The sequence below is a fragment of the Ananas comosus genome, linkage group 1, assembly GCF_001540865.1.
Source record: "Ananas comosus cultivar F153 linkage group 1, ASM154086v1, whole genome shotgun sequence".
In the NCBI taxonomy this organism is placed as follows: domain Eukaryota; kingdom Viridiplantae; phylum Streptophyta; class Magnoliopsida; order Poales; family Bromeliaceae; genus Ananas; species Ananas comosus.
Genome location: NC_033621.1, coordinates 11368478 through 11388155, shown reverse-complemented (window position 1 = coordinate 11388155; position 19678 = coordinate 11368478). Strand labels below are relative to the sequence as shown.

The 19678-nt window shown below is 39.1% G+C and overlaps 2 protein-coding genes across 7 annotated transcripts; one reads left to right on the top strand and one right to left on the bottom strand.

Moving 5' to 3' along the window:
- LOC109715330 (putative pentatricopeptide repeat-containing protein At1g19290) lies at positions 411–7846 on the top strand. 6 transcript variants are annotated; one of them, XM_020240298.1, is made up of 5 exons: positions 411–3513; positions 3587–3812; positions 3892–3990; positions 4080–4278; positions 7195–7846. In XM_020240298.1, exon 1 carries the CDS (start codon positions 566–568, stop codon positions 3413–3415), a length of 2850 nt encoding a protein of 949 aa, XP_020095887.1. In that variant the 5' UTR covers positions 411–565; the 3' UTR covers positions 3416–3513; positions 3587–3812; positions 3892–3990; positions 4080–4278; positions 7195–7846. The 6 variants fall into 6 exon arrangements, with proteins under 6 accessions (XP_020095887.1, XP_020095911.1, XP_020095920.1 ...); XM_020240322.1 differs by having other exon boundaries at positions 411–3756; XM_020240331.1 differs by having other exon boundaries at positions 411–3756; positions 3887–3990.
- LOC109716634 lies at positions 8293–17037 on the bottom strand. The gene is made up of 17 exons (XM_020242173.1): positions 16645–17037; positions 15718–16068; positions 15491–15631; positions 15229–15361; positions 15003–15116; positions 14833–14906; positions 14685–14759; positions 13610–13702; positions 13359–13419; positions 12726–13058; positions 12303–12429; positions 12121–12220; positions 11431–11500; positions 11182–11334; positions 10367–10462; positions 9527–9843; positions 8293–8910 (listed from the first exon to the last, which is right to left on the bottom strand). Exons 1-17 carry the CDS (start codon positions 16729–16731, stop codon positions 8698–8700), a joined length of 2538 nt encoding a protein of 845 aa, XP_020097762.1. The 5' UTR covers positions 16732–17037; the 3' UTR covers positions 8293–8697.

The following is a 19678-nucleotide window of genomic DNA, read 5'->3' as shown; positions in this document are numbered from 1 at the left end:
CGCTTACATTGCGTCAAATTCGCAAACCAGGGCATCGTTGACCCCAACGGAGGTGAGCACGACGTTCGGCACGANTGCGGTTAAGATGATAGTGGTCCCCCAAGGTTGAATGGGTGGTTAATTGAATAGTATAATTTAATGGATAAAAATAATCAAAGGGGATCTAACGGCAGAAAACTTGAAAATATATTTATACTTAATTTTGTGTATATGTCAGTATTTTATAATTAAGTAAGATACTAGAATATTAATTTATGCATATTTTTATATAATAAAATAAAAAATAATAATTAAATATTTTATGATGTCGCGCTAATATCGACCATTTTAGGGTCGCTATTTGAACCCCAATTTTTAAAACATTAAAAAAAGTACAAGTGAAGAGCTTTTTTATATTCGGTAGAGTTGATGGGGCTCCGTGAAAATTAACCTTTACACAACTATGCAACGGCGCGAGGTCGAAACCTTCGTCGATAGTGATGGAGCTCTCCCTTCTCCTCCTCCTCCGCCCATCGCCGGAACCCTAGATTTCTCCGGCGAGCCCCCGACCACCTCGAAACCGTAGATGCCCCTTCGATGCTTCTCCTGTCCCCTCCTCCTCCGCCGCTCCCTCCACGCATCCCCCTCCCTCCGCCGCCCCCGCCGCATCCCCTCCTCGGAGCTCCTCGACCGCCTCTGCCGCATCCTAACCCTAGAGCGCTTCCACGCCGTGGAGAAGCTCCCCCTCGACTTCTCCGACGAGCTCCTCGCCGCCGTCCTCGGCCGCCTCCGCCTCGACCCTGGCGCCTCCCTCCGTTTCTTCGAGATTGCCTCCGCCCAACCCTACTTTCGACCCAATCTCCAATCCCACTGTAAGCTCGTCCATATCCTCTCCCGCGGCCGCCTCTTCCACGACGCGAGGGCGTACATACGGGACTCGGTGCGGATCTCCGGCGCCGCGAGGTCGCCGGTAACCTTCCTCTTCAATGAGCTGCTTAGCGTTTACAGGGAGTTCTCTTTCTCGCCCATGGTGTTCGACATGCTCCTCAAGGTCTACGCTGAATCCGGGTTCCGAAAACATGCCCTCTACGTGTTTGATAATATGCCCAAATGTGGATTGAAGCCTAGTTTGCGCTCATGCAATAGTCTTTTAAGCTGTTTGGTTAAGTGCGGCGAGAGCGGTGTGGCGATTCATGTGTATGAGCAGATGGGTAGGGCCGGGATTCTACCCGATGCCTTCACGGTTTCTATAGTGGTTGATGCTTATTGTAGTGATGGGAAGGTAGAAAAGGCTGTGGAATTTATGTCGGAAATGGAAAGGAAGGGTTTTGAGGTGAATCTCGTGGCGTACCATTCGTTGATTAATGGGTATTGCAGTTTGGGTCAGACGGAAGCAGCAGTGAACATTTTCAACTCTATTAACAACAAAGGGATCTCGCCGAATGTTGTTTCTTATACTCTGTTGATTAAGGGATATTGCAAAGAAGGGAAGGTTGAGGAAGCCGAGAGAGTCCTTACGGATATGAAGGAGGTTCCTGGTGTGGTGATCGATGAAGTAGCTTATGGTGCTCTCATAAACGCTTATTGCCAATTGGGAAGAATGGACGACGCAATCCGGATCAGGGGTGAAATGTTAAGCACCGGACTGAAGGCGAATGTGTTTGTTTATAATGCCATGATCAATGGGTATTGCAAACTGGGGAAAATGATAGAAGCTGAGAAGACAGCAAAAGATATGGAAGATGCACATTTAACGCCAGATTCTTACAGCTATAATGCGCTCATAAATGGATATTGCCGAGAGGGTCACATGATCAAAGCATTTGAGATTTGTGACAGAATGTTAAACAAGGGGATTGAACCGACGGTTCTAACCTATAATACGCTTTTCAAGGGTTTTTGCTCGATGGGTTCTGTTGATGATGCCCTTAAACTGTGGTGTTTGATGTTGAAACGGGGTGTGGCGCCTAATGAAATTAGCTGCAGCACCTTAATGGATGGCCTCTTTAAGGCAGGTAGACCTGAACAAGCTTTGAAGCTTTGGAGCGAAATCTTAGTCAGGGGCTTTACGAAGAGCGTAGTCACTTTTAATACAGTTATCAATGGGTTATGTAAGATCGAGAGGATGGCAGAAGCGGAAGAGGTTATTACCAAGATGCGAGAATGGGGAAGTTCTCCCGATAGCTTATCTTATAGGACACTAATCGATGGTTACTGTAGAATAGGCGATATTCTCGGTGCTTCAAAAATTCGGGATGAGATGGAAAAATTAGGGTTTTCTCCTTCAATTGAAATGTTCAATTCATTGATTACGGGATTGTTCAAATCTAAGATGTGCAGTAAGGTCGATGATCTTCTATCTGAAATGCGTGTGAAGAGATTGGCTCCCAATATTGTAACTTATGGAACTCTAATTGCCGGTTGGTGTAAAGAAGGAAATGTAGCAAATGCATTAGAGTTTTATTTCGAAATGACTGAGGAAGGTTTAACTCCGAATATATTTATATGTGGTAGCCTAATAAGTGCTCTCTACAGGGAGGGCAAGATTGATGAGGCAAATTTGATGTTGCAGAAAATGGTAGATATTAGCATGCTTCAAGATTACCAAATTATTGCTAAGCCTTTTGATTGCAACACTAACGAGATCAATATGGATAAACTTGCAGTAGTCTTTAATGGAGCTGCAAGTGTAAATCTTGAACCAACAAACATTATGTGGAATATTGTGATATGTGGTCTATGCAAGTCTGGGAAGGTTGCGGATGCACAAAGATTTTTCAGAGAACTGTTAAACAGAGGCTTTGTACCTGACAATTTTACTTACTCGACTCTTATTCATGGCTATTCAGCTTCAGGCTATGTAGACGAGGCTTTTGAGTTAAGGGATGAGATGCAGAGAATAGGCCTTGTTCCGAATATTGTAACTTATAATTCCCTAATTAATGGTCTTTGCAAGTCCGGTAACCTAAGTAGGGCACTTAATCTTTTCGGTAAGCTGCGTTTGAAGGGTGTGGGTCCTAATGTTGTTACGTATAATACATTGATTGATGGATACTGCAAATCTGGTGATACCACTGGGGCCTTCAAGTTAAAGCAAAAAATGATAGAGGATGGAATTGATCCGAATGTTATTACCTATTCTACACTGATCAATGGTCTATGTAGTCAAGGGGATATGGAAGAATCCATCAAGCTTCTAGATCAAATGATCGAAAGTCGTATAGACCCTAATTATGTGACGTATTGGACATTGATTCAAGGTTACATCAGATGTGGGAACCTGAAACAGGTTTCAAAGCTTTATGAAGAGATGCATATTCGCGGACTTTTCCCGGCATTTCCTTTCAAAGGTAATATATACCAGGCAGAACCTGCAGCTAAAAAGCAAGTCCAACATGACTCATACCAAGTGGCTGGGTGTACTGACGCATGTTGAGACAGTTACACAGAAAGGGACATGTTCCGAGTCAAGTGCTTTGTGCATCTAAGTTACAAAACTGCAGTACAGTGTAAACCCATCCCACGACTGCTGCGGCATGTTCTTTCATTTTATCTTTAATTAAGCTTCATTTGGTTATACTGTGCCGAGCGACGTGTCCATGTGCAGTGTACATACATGAAGGTATTGAAGAAGTTACAGAGAAATAATCAGCGTGGAACAGAGAAAATCACATTGAACTGCCAATGTTGAACAGAGAGCAGAAAATGCACCGTTCCACTGAACACCAACGTGGCCCTAAGCAGTAGTGGTGGAACTGATGGGCTGTGAACAAGCAGGTAGAATTTAACACTTGAAAGTGGCTTCCTTACCTTGATGGTATTCTAGAGGAAAGGTAGTATTTTCATTGTTAAATGCTTGTCTCGACTTCTAGTTTGTTGGGCTTGTTGCTTACTATGTCTTTGACAGTACAGGAGATGCCTAATTCATTTCGTTGAAGAAGATGTGTCATATGCCAGTTACGTCTTTAAGGTGGTTCTTCCTTTTTTTTTACGCTCCCCGCAACTCTCAAGGTACATTATCATCTAATTGATATCCATTTATGAGCATGTGATCTTTAATGAGAAATTTATATCCCTTATATACCATTACTGTTGGACAGATACATGCAAAATTTACTATCTAGGAAGTAACTCGGTTTTCATCATACATGGAGCTGCATATGACAAGACAGTCCATAATGATTAGCTATTTGGGGTGCACTCCAGTTGTGAAATTTACCTTGATGTTTCTCTATGGTAACTAAGTGATGAAGGGTCGGCAAATCCGAGAAATAATGGGATCTATTCAAGTTTGTTGAGGTATGGGCAACTTGCTGTTACATTTAGTGTTCTTTTTCCGTACATATAAATATTTCACATTGAATAATGCTCCACTGTCACTGGGGAAACAACAAAGAAGTTGGATTTATTTTCATATAGATATTGTTTTTAGGGCACTCTTGATATGCTGTTTTAAACTGTTTCTTCATTCATAATTGTTTGATTAATATCATCTGTGAAATAGTCATTTAATGGTTAATAAAATCATACAAGTCATAAAAGCTGAAATAGAAGCTGAAATAGTGAAGAGAATGAGAAAAGCCATAGAAGCTGAGAGCAGACCATAGAGATGCAGTTAAGTTTTCTCCGGGGTGGTCCATGTATTAGAGAAGCGAATTGCAGAAATAGGTGCTGTGAATATGGGGTAAACTACGTTCGGCCCTCCACACAGCCCCTACTGGTGGTAGCGTTGGGTAGTGAGTTGCCCTTCTCATGGTCTGTTTAGTCTTTGCTGGTGGGTAGCCTTGGTAGGGTATAGTGTTGTCTCATAAAGTGTTGTTTGAGTAGTGTTGTTAGAAGAAGCACTATATGGTTTTACGCAGAATAGCTTCTTTTACTGTTGTTAAAGGCACCAAATTTGAGCTTCAACATTTGAGGCTCACTTTGTCATTTTTGTTTCATGCTGCAGCAGAAACTCTAGATTCTTTTTATTTGCCAAACGTTCTATTAGAGTAGAGGCTGCTGGTGATGAAAGCGAAGGTAGAAGTGGGGCTAAATTGCCCCTTTGACAATTCACAGAAGCTAGCTTTTCCTTATTATAAGCAGCATCGTTCCTGTTTTAAGCAACTGAGCAATTTTCTAGGATGGACTTGAAAGCTTTCAGGCAAAAATATTACCTTAGCTAGCAACCAATTAATTTTATTCAGGACCATCTCCATCAGTCATACTAAAACGAGTGAACCCACACAATATCTGGGCTTCCATGGTGCTCCCTCTTGTGGCGGGCACCAGGCTGACCTAAGCTTATGAACGTTGAATTTGTCTAGTCATTTAACTGTCCAATCTCGTTACAACTCGCGGATTTCTTCTCAATATATGGACTTCTATAATGAGTATGTACTGTTGAAATTCAGTACTTCAGTAATAGACTATTGGTTGTTTGTTTAAATATTAGTTTGATTAAAAAAAATAATTACAAACTGATTTATTGCTTTGCTTCTAGCATGTTTGGTATTTTTTCCTCATAGATCGATAAACATATTGTTCGATATAGTGCTTTTAGACTTCTAGAGGAAGGCTACTAGAGGAGTGACTCCTAGAATCCATGTACAATTTTGTTCACCTTCCATTCTCCTTTAATCTTGATATGTTCATGATATTGGTAATCGTGATTTCTATTATTTTATATGAGTATTAGCGAGCTGGTCTGAAACCCCAGGTGCACAGATTCTATCTTGATAACTGATAATAAATTTTGAGTTTTAACAAATGGAGCAAAAGGAGAGTACTGTCATCTGTGGTCAAATTTTATGTGTAATATGGTCTTTACTTAGGTGTTTGGATCGGCATAAGTAGAGCTCTGGAATTTGGCTAACTTGCTTAGTACCTATGTTTGGTCGAACTGGTCGAGTTCTGAAGTTTTGTTTTGATGTTAGTCAAAGAATTTGCAGCAGTGGACTTACTCTACTGGGCTCGCGTCCCTGAAGACAACTTCGAACCTTCAATAGCTAGAATTGTACTTATGGTGAGTAGTGTTTTGCTTCTTTGGGTTGATCGTCTAGGCTGTATTTCCCGGTATGGTCGGGCCGATTCTGTAATTTCGCTCTCATATGATACATAGGTTGGAGCCGACATACCCTCCCCTCCAATTCTTGGATGGTTTTCCTCTCTCTCAATAATGAGTTTCTTTAGTATTAATGTTGGAAAGTGCATTTCCCTTTGTTTTATCCAATAATGCTACTATGCTGCATGTTGGTATTTCTATCTAGATTCAAAGGTCCTTCGTTTCCTTCCTTGGCTTTAACTGAATAACTGTTGTGGAAAAATGGATCTTTTCCTGTTTATTGTCATGAACTTTTGCTTTTATGGTATTTCTGGCTATTTCTTGTGCGACTATCTCTCTCCATGGCGTCTCTTTCTTTTATTGAACTCGATGCTGTTGGCATTTGGTATGTCTTTTTCCCGTCTTTGTGACTCGTGACTTCTTCCTGATTCATCAGAACTCAACTTATATAATTGGGTAGATTTGTCACATTAGGGCAAATTCTTTTGTTGGTTCTATCTAATACTTCCATGTTGTCGCTATGCATCATTGTATAGTTTTTAAAGTTATTATTTTAGAAGTTAAGGAAAGTTTTTTGTAATGTTGTTGTGTGCTTAGTTACTAGCTGGTGTTTATGCAGTTAAAGTAGATTACGATAGATAGCAGAAAGTGTACTTGTTGATTTTTTATTTCTCTCTTATATTTGAATATTTGAAAATTGTTTGTGGGGATATATGGATGTGAATTGTGGTTTAGACGTAATTGTCCTGCTCGTCGCTTATTTGTTGATGCGGTGACCTTGTCAGTCAAGATAGTTACTCCGACAGTTGGAATATTTCTTCTTTTTTTTTTCTTTTCCTATTACAACATACGGGCATTCGCTAGGAAACATTAAACACCTCCCTTTGATTATGCCCTTGCATTTTAGCCGGATGAATGGACTAACACCTGCGTCTGGCATACGTTGAAATGATTGGGTTTTAGACCGAGCAAGCATGACAAAATAAGTTTGTTAGCTTGTTGCGACAACGATTTGAGATGAAAGAATAGTTAATGCCATTCTGGGTTAACTTACTGATAGATCCAGTCTAATTCTCAGTTCTTTTTTTTCTTTTTTCTTTTTTTTTTTTGCTTCTGAAGGGTGTGGTTGTTTTTCTTTTACGGCACTGATTGAAATAATTTCACCTCCTTAGGCTCGATGCGATGGCTACGAGCAACAACAGAGAATACCCTTCTCGACCATCCGATGAAGAGCTTGATCTCCAAAACATGATCATGTACGCACAAGTCAGCTATTTCCCGGAAGAAGACGAAGAGAGGTCGACGTCGTCGCAGAGCTATTCGTGCCAGAGAATCCAACGTGCTGTTGTAGGCGTATGCGCCTGTTGGCTTCTTTCGAGAGATATTGTGGCGCGATGACTTGTCGCGAAGTTTGTTGTAAATTAAGAGTGAAGACTGTCATCCCCATCATGTAATAATGGTCGGAGAACAGGAAATTCTGCATATGACGCATTCTACAGGGATGCGCCTTTTTCCTCTATTCAACTGTGGAATAGCACTCGGCGTTGCTTTCATATTGGGTTGTGCTATGCTCTGCGGATTTGACGAGCCGATTCGGCTCGCAGAAGCCGGCAAAGTAGAGTTTTGTCAACATTCAAGTGCTATTCAAACATCTCAGGCATGGATATAGAGGTAGGGATTTGTGGGGGTTGGGGATAGCATTTCTCTTCTGCATATCTAGGGTTGCATACTAATATCCTAGTAGGGTGCATCCTGTGAAACTCCTGTTCCATTCAAATACATTATTTAAACATGTACAAGAAAGAGTAGGTTGTTTTGGAATGTTGGCACTTTTGGTCCCTTAGGAAAGTTCTTTGTTTCTAAATAAAATAACCGATTCTTCTCGGCAAAATAGGAAAAATTAAAATCATTTCAGTGGGTCCTCAACCACGTTTTGTTATAATAATTGGATCCCTAATCTTTTCCGACATCAACAGTATCCCCTTTTCAATCCAATTCTTTAAATTGAACAAAAATACCTCCACAAACCACCGTATTACTCTCACATGAGCAATTTTGGGTATTGGGTTATCTCATATGATGATTAGAACGTGGACACATTTCAATCCAGTATGAGAGATCTTCAATGAAAAGGTGGAATTGTAACAAAATGCAGGTACAAACTATATAAGTTGAATGATTATGGGCTAAGTATCATAAAAAAAAGTTAAAGGATCTTTAACTACTGAAACATAAATTGTGGCAGCGTGTGACAAACAAAAGGAGATCAATTTTTTTACCTATATTTTTTTTTCCTTCTCTTTTCAAAGCACAACATAAGAACAACAATAACTCATTCCGCACTGTTTTTGTCAAACCCCAAATTGTTTCTCAACCTGTTATGAAACTAAGCCCCCTTTTTCCTTCTTTTGGTTGGGCTGGAAACTAGGAAAAAAAAAAGAACAAAAAAAAGAGAACAAAAAAAAGAACAAAAATTAACATTACATACTCCCCAGACATCTCTCTTTAGATGCCCAGGCGAAAGCACACCCTAACTTTCGGCACGCAGAATAAATGCGCGGCTATATCCTACATTTTAAACCCTAGAAAAATGAGAGAGAAAGAAAGTGTCCATAACGATCATAATTTACATAACTTTTTTTTTTTTTTTTTCCAGCAGAAACACACTACAAGAGCTATTGCAAGTAGAAGTTACTGAATCTTCGCAACCACCACGGCTTGATCTCGTCGTAGCCCGTGCACTGCTCTTCCCCTTCCTCCTCGCTGCTGAAAAGAGTGAGGTCCGAGCAATCGAGGGATGCCCTGCACGCCGCGTTGTACGACCGGCACGCGGAGTGGCACACGCGGAGCCGGTTGTCTCCATCTTTATCGCATCTCTGAATCGAAATCTGCAACAGTAAGTGTTGTACAAATTGAAGATCAAACTTAACCCAGGATGTTGCAGTAAAAGAACACAACCAGGATGGCTTTTCTCTATTCAGTTTCCCAGTCGAAGAATTTGTCAAGTTTAATTGAATATATGCATATCATAGAGGAATATAGAATCAAATTGGAAAAATTGCACCTAAGACGTAGTACAGTGGTTATCCATTCCAGGTAGGGTATGCTCACAGTGATATCATACTTGGCCATGTGATCCCCAACCTTTTATCGTTACAATTGAGTTCCTATTCTTTAAGTTTCTGCTGCAATGTTACCTTTTTTTCATTCAATTCTTCTGTTCAGGCGGTAAAATTTAGATAGATTGGCAAAACGGCGGATCGTGGTGCAGATTGCACCTGACTCAAAATTAAAGTGGTAAATTTCAACATTTTAAAGTTCAGGTAGTGGATTAAAAAAGGGGGCGCAAAGTTCAAGTGGTTCTGGGGCTTTTTTCCCTTTTGCGAATCAAGTTTTTGAAGGGCATGCATGAGATAATCTTGGAGCGGTCTAGGTGAATATTTCTAAGAAATAATATTCTATGCTATCAGTGGAAAACAGCTGATCGAGAAAAGGAGCACATACCCAGCACGCCAGCCGCTTCGCGGCTGCCGCACAGTAGCCGTTATCAAGGATGTTAAGGAAGCTGCGTCCGGCCGGCATCAGGCGATTGTAATTAGGCACTACGACTGCAGCCTCAAGCTGCTGCAGGATGCTTGGCTCACTTGGGACGCAGTGCTGCCCCTCCCCGTCCCTAGCCAACACATCGCCGCAAATTGAGAAGCTCGGGAGGAGGGATGAGCTGTTTTGGCAGGTGTAGCCAGCATAGTCTGAGCAACGGAACTCGCACACGCCGTTGTCGCAGACCCCACCATGCAAGCTACACTGCTCGTCGCAAATAGCTGCATGTTCAAAGGAATTGTTTAATTATTCATTCACATGTAATTCTTGTTTGGCCTAGCTTCTGCTTCTGCCGGCAGCAGTCGCTCAAAAGTCTAGAGCTTCTGGTGTGGTGGAAAGCAGAAGTAACTCCCAATTTGGAGTGAGGCCAAACATACTTGATTAAGACAAATAGTGAAACAAAAGAAAATACAAGACTTTAGAGGGGCACATTGCTTGTTCCGATTGGATTGAGACAGATTTTCCAATAAAACTTCCCCAACAGCTGCTCCAACCACAGCCAGAGCAGAAGCTTCGCATTCGAGCTTATGCTTTGGGGAGCCAAGAAGCTCATTTGACTTCCCACCAGAGTCACTCCAGACATTTTTAAGACGAGCACCCCAGGGTGCCTAGAGATTGGTGCAGGAGCCTTTGGAGCTCAAACTCACACAACTCTAAACTCTAAAGCATAGTGGATTACACAGGTGGCCGTGCGGATAAAAATATGCACGCAAATCTGCACCGTACATATCCGACAAGTCTAACCTGTAGAGCAGTCGATTCCGGTCCAGCCACTTGTACACTCACAGATCCCATTAGCTTGGCAGGTGCCATGTCCATTGCAGTTATCTGGGCAGGATCCTGGAGATAATGCAAATTTAGTACGGTAAATATGTACATGTAAAAGTCACAGCACATTTGATGTTTACAGCTAAGTTTATCTAATCAATTTTCTCGTGAGTCGTCAATATCGCCAACAATATTTAAGCTCTCTTCACGATCTAAATAGAGAAATAACCCAATTAATTTCTGGTTCAGCTATCCTGGTATAACAGGACAACTAACGAATATTGAAAATATATATATATATATATTCCTGCAGAAATTGTCCTTCAACCACTTGCGCCGAAATTGTCCACAGAGTACAACATGTGCAATAAACTATAGAAGCCAAATAAATACTAAACATGTGACACCAACCACCCAGAGGTAAGTGAACTTTCTTTAATTTTCACAACTCCAAGCGTACACAAGGGAAGGGCAGAAACAATTAAAAAAAGTGAGGGGCAGATACAACAATAAAAATTTCACTACACAATAATCTTCTTTAAGTAACACTCCAAAAAATAATGAAAAAAAGAGAGTAATTAAAGCCTGAAGAAAGGATTTATAGTCCCAAATGGGTAGTGAACTTACCGAAGTGAAAATTATTAATGAGAAAGCAGTTACAATGAATGCAAATACTATTCAGTATTTCACAGAAGAGAGTAAACAAGGTGCATTGTACCTGCTCTATTGATAGTAATTGTTGATATCGCTGATTAAGTTAAATAAATAAAAGAGTTCAGTCACGAACATACTCTGGCCACAGTCACGGCCATGGAACCCAGGAAAGCAGTGACATTTTGCATCAATGCAATCACCGTTAAAGCTACAAGAGCTAGGGCACCGGCCATTCACGGCCACAACGGCAGTGCTACATAACTCATGATAGGCTGGGCAAATCAGCTCACCTACAGTATCAAAACGAAGCATTTTATCAATAAAAGATGGCTTTTACTTCTAGTTCACATTTCAACTTGAATAAAGAGAGAAGGAAAAGAACTTACCATTGAATCCTGGAAATTGAATGGGACCACCTGCATCAGGGCATGTTTTCCAGATTCCATCCACAGCAACCTAAATAACAAGGGACATGAGCTTTTAGGCGCATGGGTGGGACCCAAGTAACAAAAAAAAGAACATTCTCCAATACCAGAAGCTGACAAACACAGTGCAAGAGACAGGACAAATAATTCATTATATCTAGAATGTCAAAATCTAAATGACCAACCATCATGGAGTTATAACTCAAAAAGTTTAGCACATTATGGGATATTGTAGCACCTAACATATTAAATTTCAGAAAAAGGTACAATTTTACAGACGCTACCTCTTCTATAGCACATTCCCAAATGTGTACCTAAACTTTGAATTTTCATTCAGTACCTAGCCTAATATTATTTAATATTTTAGTACCTCTATGTTAAGATTTATCAAAATCATGGTTTAGTTATAGGGTAAGAATGCATAGTGCTGGAGATGTACTGAAATAAAAACTAATGGAAGTTCATTACTGAAATCAAATTCTTAAATTTCAGGTACCCATTTCAAAATATGTTATAGTTTAAATAGTGTGAATATTCTATGGTTTAGATAGTCTGTATGTTTTTACCATAAAAAAAAAAATTACGAAGTGCACGAAAAAGGACTTCGAATAGCAATGAAATCACAACAGCATACTAAAATAATAGTTCTACCTCCAAAGAGTTGTTCGTGCACCGATGTTGGTAGCAGCCATTTCCCTGAGTCAAAGATCCTCTAACAAATCCAGTCCGTACCAAGGATGAAGTCATACACCTGAATATAAGGTAACTCTCATGAATAATAAAATACCAGAAAAAGATATTTGTTGAGTTTATACTCCACTAGTTGATCTCACCTTGAGTTGCTTCCTCGTAGTTCGCCCAGCATTCTGTCTGGCGCTCTTGCACTATTCACATCAGTGCACGAACCATCAGAATAAGCAACAAAATACGTGCAATAGTCAGCCAACGAGGATTGTCCGCCTGAATTTATTACAAAAGTTAAAAATTACATCAGCATGATAGAGGTGGATTTCAAAGGTACTAGCTATATAGCAAGCATTGGAAGTCAAATTTTATAAGCAACTGATAAGAATGATAATTTCACGTTGTAAGCTAAAAGGGGAAAAGGTCAATATTAGAAAAAATTACTAGGAGGGAAAAGTAGGTTTCTAAACTCAAGGTCTTCACAATTTTATTGGTTTTAAAACGAATCAGAGTGAACAGATGTTCATCTATGAGAGTAGTATTCCACAAGAGGGGGGAAAAAGAATGCATACCTTTATTTGGCTGAGGAAAATACTGAGCCCATTTGGGCAAGTCTCCACTATAGCTTACTATGGGGCAGTACCCTTCAGCCTCCCTGTTATATGTACACCCAGAAAACTGAGTCGTGTTACAATGGTATGCTCCCTTCCAAAGACTACATGGAGACGTAACAAACTCCGTTCCCTGATTCCGACCCCAATCTAGGCGATCAGCCATGCTGTAGTTAGCCTGGTACCATCCACTATCCTCTAATAAAGCCAAGGTCATTTTGGATACAACTGATCTTGGGTCCACTGACCCAGTCATGATCTCATTCATTAAAAGCCTTTTCTCCCAGTGTGAACCTATGCATGCAGAATTTGCCAATAATTAGAAAAAAGGAGCTCATTTCAACCTTAGTCCTCAATACTTACAAATATCAAAGATGATCCTATAAAATACACAATCTTTCATAAGTGACATTTTTAGAGCACATGAGAAAATTACAAGCACATTTTCAAGAGAATTTGTGATACTTCCAGGGGCATTATGATTGCTTTTCATATAATATTTCAACTGTTAGATGGCACCTATGAAAGTCATGGGTTGCCAAAGGGCTACATCTAAGAATTAGATATGCAATTGCCGCATGAAGAAGCAAATACCTGAAGTTCCCCTGCCGCCTCCATCTTCTAACTCCAGCCCAGTGAAATTTTCAGAAAAAGCCTGACACATGAAACATAATATTAATAAGAAGAATAAGAATAGCAAATGAGGTTATATCATAGCGCAAGTCCCTGGCCATCTTAACAATACTAGTCCTGGAATTTGAAGATGGTAACAGTAATGTACTAATAAAAACAAGAAAGCTTTTCACATGGTTTAAATTTCAATATAACTTATTTCAACATCTTACTCCATAGTGATGTCTTGAGTACATGACAACACGGGGAAGGACAACACGGGTTATCATTCGACCAAGCTTTTCATCCATAGCTTGTACAGTGACCTGAAAAGTACAGGTATACATTTAGAGAAAAGGATCAAAATGTAAATGGTTCTGAGCTAGGATTTTCATCCGATGCCAAATGCTAAACACTATGGTTTTGTGCAGGATGTAACAATACTGGCATCACTAGTACTTACTAATAGACAGCATTCTCACTTGAAAATTTACCAATTCGTTTCAATTTCTTTTGATACACAAATATAATCAAATTCATGCGCTCAGTGTCAATACTCAAAGATTGGGACCCAGAACTTGGCAGCAAGAAATTTCACAAAACATAGCTACTTATAAAGAAATCAAAGAAGAGGAACTGACGTCTCCATCACAAAGTGGGCCTAGAAACAATGTTAGGCCGACATCCTTGTGCTCCCCAGTCCCCACCTGGTTTTTTGTGCCTTTGTATTGGCTGAGTAATTCAAATGGCAACTCTAAAATAGACTTTCAAGTCCAGCAATAATATAACTGATGGCAACCTTTTTTGCCCATTGTATAATTACATTCTACATCAATTGATAACATCCTAGAATCACGGCCCTTATTTGATCAATTCAATTTTCATACTTGGATAATGATCATCATTTTGTTGGAATTTAAGGACATAGTTCACTGGTGTATGTAACCCAATTTACCAACTGACAAGGATCAATTCCTACAAATTTTCCAAATTTGCAGAGCACTAGGAGATGCAGTCTTCAGTTTAGTAAAAAGAATCTTAACAAATTTTACAAGGCTTAATAGATTAGCTAAATACTCTTTTAGTAATTAAACAAAAATTGTTAGCATTAAAGGTTAGATGAATCTCGTGATGCATTGACAAAAAAGTACTTGTTGGTCAGAATTTATCCAAATCTGCCCCCAAATACTAATTAATCTTGTGAATGGAAGAGTAAAACATAGTATATAGTTATTTCAAAACCATGTATCACTAAAACTAGCAACAGGAATGAACATAATGACCAAAATCACGAGCCGAAGGGACCACCTGGCTACGCCTTCTTTTCCTTTCATCACGAAAATGTGCAAAAGCATGAGGATCAAAGCCCAGAACATGCATGACCTGCAAACCAAGACTTTCTCAATTATGAAACTTGTCATTTAACAGATGCTAATTTGCGAGCCATTTTACTAACCTCATGTATCAATGTAGCTGAAAGTAATGTTTCAGCTTCTGCTGTCAAATGGCGAGGGGCAACATTCACGTGCCCTGAAGAAAATTTGCAGATATGATTACTCTGAGATACATTAAATAGATGGGGGGGAAAACAGTAGACAAGTTAAAAAACAGAAAAAGACAAGAAACCTGCAATTGCACGGCCCCATTGATCGCGTTCGCATGCCACTGCCCATGCAAGAGTGTTTCCAGTGGTTGGCCTAGTGGTTACAAAAAGAACTAGATCCGCACCAGCAACACCATCTGCGTATGGTCAGCAAGTTTGTATAATGAACAAAGAAAAGAGCAGAAAATAAATGGTAGGAAGAGTATTGTAAGAAGCTAATCCAACATTTACTAAATACAGCAGCTCTACCTTCAACATATTCATGGGGAAGTTGAACCCCTCCATCTTGTCCACATGCAGAATACCCACTTAGCCGCAAGTTCCCCTTGACAGGTTCGACAGCTAATGCTCTTTTGAACCATTCTGCTGTTTGCCCCAGTGCCTGCTCCAAGGAATTTTTTTCCCCCCCGCAACGAATTAACAGTCAACATCAAATCACAGAGAATAAATTAGCCTTATCTATGCAAATGCTTTCTTGCCAATAACTAGTAATAGCAACAAGAATTGAAACCTTGCGGAGCCGTTGCTTTTTATCAGCTCCCGATATGTCTTCTAGGGTACAATTATACCAGCAATCTCCAAAAACTGGTGGATCACCATGGGGATTACAAACAGGGGTTCCAGCTAATGAATTTGCCGAAGGCTCACCAAGCTGAAATGACAGCACATATCAATCATAACTGAGCAATATGACAAATAATCACGAAGAAAGATATGCCCAAAATGCCAAACAAGCACCTTGACGATATCTCCAACATTTTGGCAGTCTCGATCATGAGAGTGGCCAACAGCGTCGTAGTTAAGATATATTCTAATGGGCTGTTTTGCATCAGATTGCGATGATGATGCTTCAAGTAAAGATCTTCCTTTTCTAATTTGGGATAAATACGACTCCTCGTACACTTGAGGAGTTACGGAGTATTCCTTACGACCAGGCCGCCGCCTTTGATGGAGTATTTCATCATGAATGCAGGAGTGAGTGAGATAAGCTTCCTTGTCTCCTACTATTTCAGGGCTCTGCGAATGCAATGGCTTATACTCTTCGGATTCCACACAAGTTCCTACGATCCATACTAGAAGCAATGCAATCTAAGAAGAAAAAAAGGGAGACGAAAATCAGGAACATAAGATTTGCAAACTTTTCAGATTAATCATAAGAGAGGAGAAATATCATGTTTGAATTGGACTACAATTTCCCCTAAATTGCATCTCTAGAATGAAATGGATGGAACAGATTGCTAGATCTCTCTCAAAGCTCTCCTTAAACATGATTTTCGTAAACTATGATAAAGCATATTGATTAAAAGGATCGTAAAATGACCAAATAAATCACATTTAAACGATGCTAAGGCGAAGTCAGAGGACATCGGAAGGAAACAAGAATAATCCACAAAAATGCAAAGTCAAAACTACCTAAGAATCGCATAAAAACAAAACCCAACTTCGTAGCATACGCGAGCGCAAATTGAAGCACAAACCACAATGGCATAATATTTTTCCACCCAAAACCCTAGAAGAAGCCCAAATCCCTTCAAACTGACGCAGTTCCGACCAATTCGGTCCCTTTTTTTGACCAAAAACCCCCGAAAGAAACCCTAGAACAAGCGAAACCCTGAAAGCCCCACGGATCAAAAACGCAAAAGCCTCTCTTTCTTTCCCCCTTACCTCGATCACCACCAGCGAACGCCGAACCCAGCTCGCCAATGCGGCCCCGAACCCGACCCCGCACGCGAGCGAGGGCTTCGCCTCCATGAATGCGCCCCAAAACCCTCACCCCCGCTTCCATTCACGCCACCACGGGCTCCTCCCCGCCTCTCCTCATCTCCCTCCTCTCCCCACCTCCTCCCCTCCTCACGCCCTCCTCCGCCGCCCCAAACCCATGCCAAAACCCACTCAAATTGGATCGCGCGAAAGGGATCGGCGCCGCGAATCGCAGAGGCGGTCCCCCTCGCCCTCCCCCTCCTCCTCTTCGAGCTCGATGTGGAGATCGGAGCCGAGCAATGGTGGGGATTAGGGGAGATTTTGGGGAGAGAGCAGTGTGTTGGGTTTTATTTAGTCCTTAATGGAGTGTACATGAGACATTTTCTCTGAGAGCGACGATTAAATAAAAAATAAAAAATAAAAAAAAATAAAAAATAAATCTTTTTAATTTTTTGGGAAAACTTCAACAAAAAGCCCCACAAAAAAAATTAGGGATACAAAAACCCCTGTGATTTCGCACTTTCTCATTTTAGTACCATGTGATTTGAAGTGTATCAACTTACCCCCTGTAATTTTGTGTTTATCTTTTCGGTCGCTTTTTTCCTAATATTTCATTAAAATATATACAAAAAACTTCATATACCGACCTAGATTTATCGAATATTTACTTTAGTACCTTTAATTTTAACTTTGTATTTAAGAAAAAAAATTAAAAAATTGATAATAAAAAGGAAAAAACAAAAGCATAGGGGGACAAATTGAAACACTTCAAAGTAAATATTAATTTACTTAACAGCAAAGTGCAACGTTTCAAATCACAGGGTAATCACGGCAAGGTGATACACTTCAAATCACATGGTACTAAAGTGAGAAAGTGCGAAACCATGGGGGTTTTTGTATCCCTAATTTTTTTTGTGGGGCTTTTTTTTGCATTTGCTCCTAAACAAACTTTTTTTTCACAAATAACCCTACTAATTTATAATTATAATTTTGACCCTATTCCCGATACGCAGGTGCTACGTCAGCACCACGCGACAGAGAAGAAGGATGTGAAATAAGTTAAATATGGTAATTCATTCACCGTATCTGATTCTCCGTATTTAGTGAATATATTGACCAATAATATACTAGACACGGTGAAACATTCACTCTGTTCAACTTATTTCACATCTCCTCCTTGCCTGACGCTGACGTGTCGCCTGCGTGGCGGGAATAGGATCAAAATTATAATTATAAAATTAGTGGTGCTATTTGTGAAAATAAAGTTTTTGAGGGGGCCAAATGCAAAGAAAGCCCTGCTTTTTACCCTTTTATTATCGTATTAAACGCCCTCATCTACGGTCTGATTTACGATTTTGCTACCGCAGCTGTGCAAAGGTGCAGATATTATTCCGTGCACCGTGTGTATCCGTACACCACGCTTTAGTACGCATCTAACGAATCTTTTTCGAACTCTGCAGTGTTAGTTTGCGAAGTGTGGTCTACTGTGCACCTGGTGCACGTAAAGTTTCTTAATTAATTAATAGAGTATTACATTTTTAAATTTGTAATAGCATGAACTTTCCACAATTTAAAAAATAAATATCTAATTTTTAAAAATTTTAATTATACTATTTACTTTTTAAAACTTATGTGCTAAACAAATTGTACGTTCGTTTTTATTTTAGAATTATGCGATTGAAATTGAAAATAAAAAATACAGACGCACTGATTATAATTTTTTATGACACAAATCAAGCTTTTACAAATTTAGTCAACAAAACTAAGATACTTGAAATTTAAAAATTTAGTCAAAAAAATATTTTTAAATTTGGATTTGGGTTTGGATTTTTTATCGGGTTTGGTTTCCAATAACACAAAAGATCCGATAATAATAACTTACACAAAGTTTGAATACTTTGTCTCAGCTTATTTCTTGCAACAGCTTTAGCTTATTACCAGAAATTGGTTAATAATATATAGGACAAAAAAAAATTTAGCACATATTTTAAATTATAATAATATGTGTAATTAATATTCAAAAAATGTATATTATTATTATATACATTATATTATATTATATATATTATATTTAGTAGATGATAAATTAAAGGGTAAACTTCAAATACCACTCATATAGTTTCGCATTTTCTCACTTTAGTACCCTGTGGTTTAAAATGTATCAATTTAGTACCCTATGATTTCACTTTTTCTCTTTTTGTCAGCTCCTCCGTTAATATTTCGTTAATTATTATATACATAAAACTTCAGATATCTCACCTAGGTTTATCGAATATTCACTTTAGTCCCTTTTAGTTTTAACTTTGTCACTGATTTAAAGAAAAAAAATTAGTGGAGGAAACAATAAAAGAAGAAAAATAAAATTATAGGATATTAAATTAATACACTTTAAAGTACGGGTACTAAAATTAAAAAAAAGTAAGAAATTGAGGGATTAATTACATGACCGTTGGATTTTGACTAACCTAAGATTCTACTTTGACCAGAAGAAAAGTTATTGGCCCCATAAATGGATAGATCAAAATTTAATTGGTGAAATATTTTGCTTTTATTCAAAGAATCAATATATGAGATTATGATCCATTTAGAAAAGATTATGTAAAATAATATTTGTGGGATATGAAAGGGCTTGGTTTTATAAAAGCAAATATATTCTCTTTTTATAAGCGACAGAGAAAGATAATTTTTCAGCACACAGGAATTTATGATTTAACAATTTGCGATAATTTAGGGAATTATAGGATTGCATCGGCAGGAATAGATACTAGAACAAGTTATCTTCCTTATGTTGAGTGAATTAAAAAAATAATAATAAAATTGAAAAATATTATTGTAGGGATTAAATAGGTAGTCCTAGCTACTAGTGATTGGGACAATTATAGTGAAATTATAATAGAAGTTTAAAAATTATAGTTAATTAATCCTACTAATGATTGGGCTAGATATTAAGCTATTTAGAAGTGCATTTAGTTTGGTCACATTTATCCGCACCTCGGAG

Excerpts from the sequence above, each read along its gene's own strand:
- LOC109715330 (XM_020240298.1), top strand. The coding sequence starts at position 566 with ATGCCCCTTCGATGCTTCTCCTGTCCCCTCCTCCTCCGCCGCTCCCTC.
- LOC109716634 (XM_020242173.1), bottom strand. The coding sequence starts at position 16,731 with ATGGAGGCGAAGCCCTCGCTCGCGTGCGGGGTCGGGTTCGGGGCCGCA. Across the intron at positions 13,703-14,684 it reads GGAAAAGAAGGCGTAGCCAG|GTCACTGTACAAGCTATGGA; the intron begins GTGGTCCCTTCG and ends TGTACTTTTCAG. Across the intron at positions 8,911-9,526 it reads CGAAGCGGCTGGCGTGCTGG|ATTTCGATTCAGAGATGCGA; the intron begins GTATGTGCTCCT and ends TTACTGTTGCAG.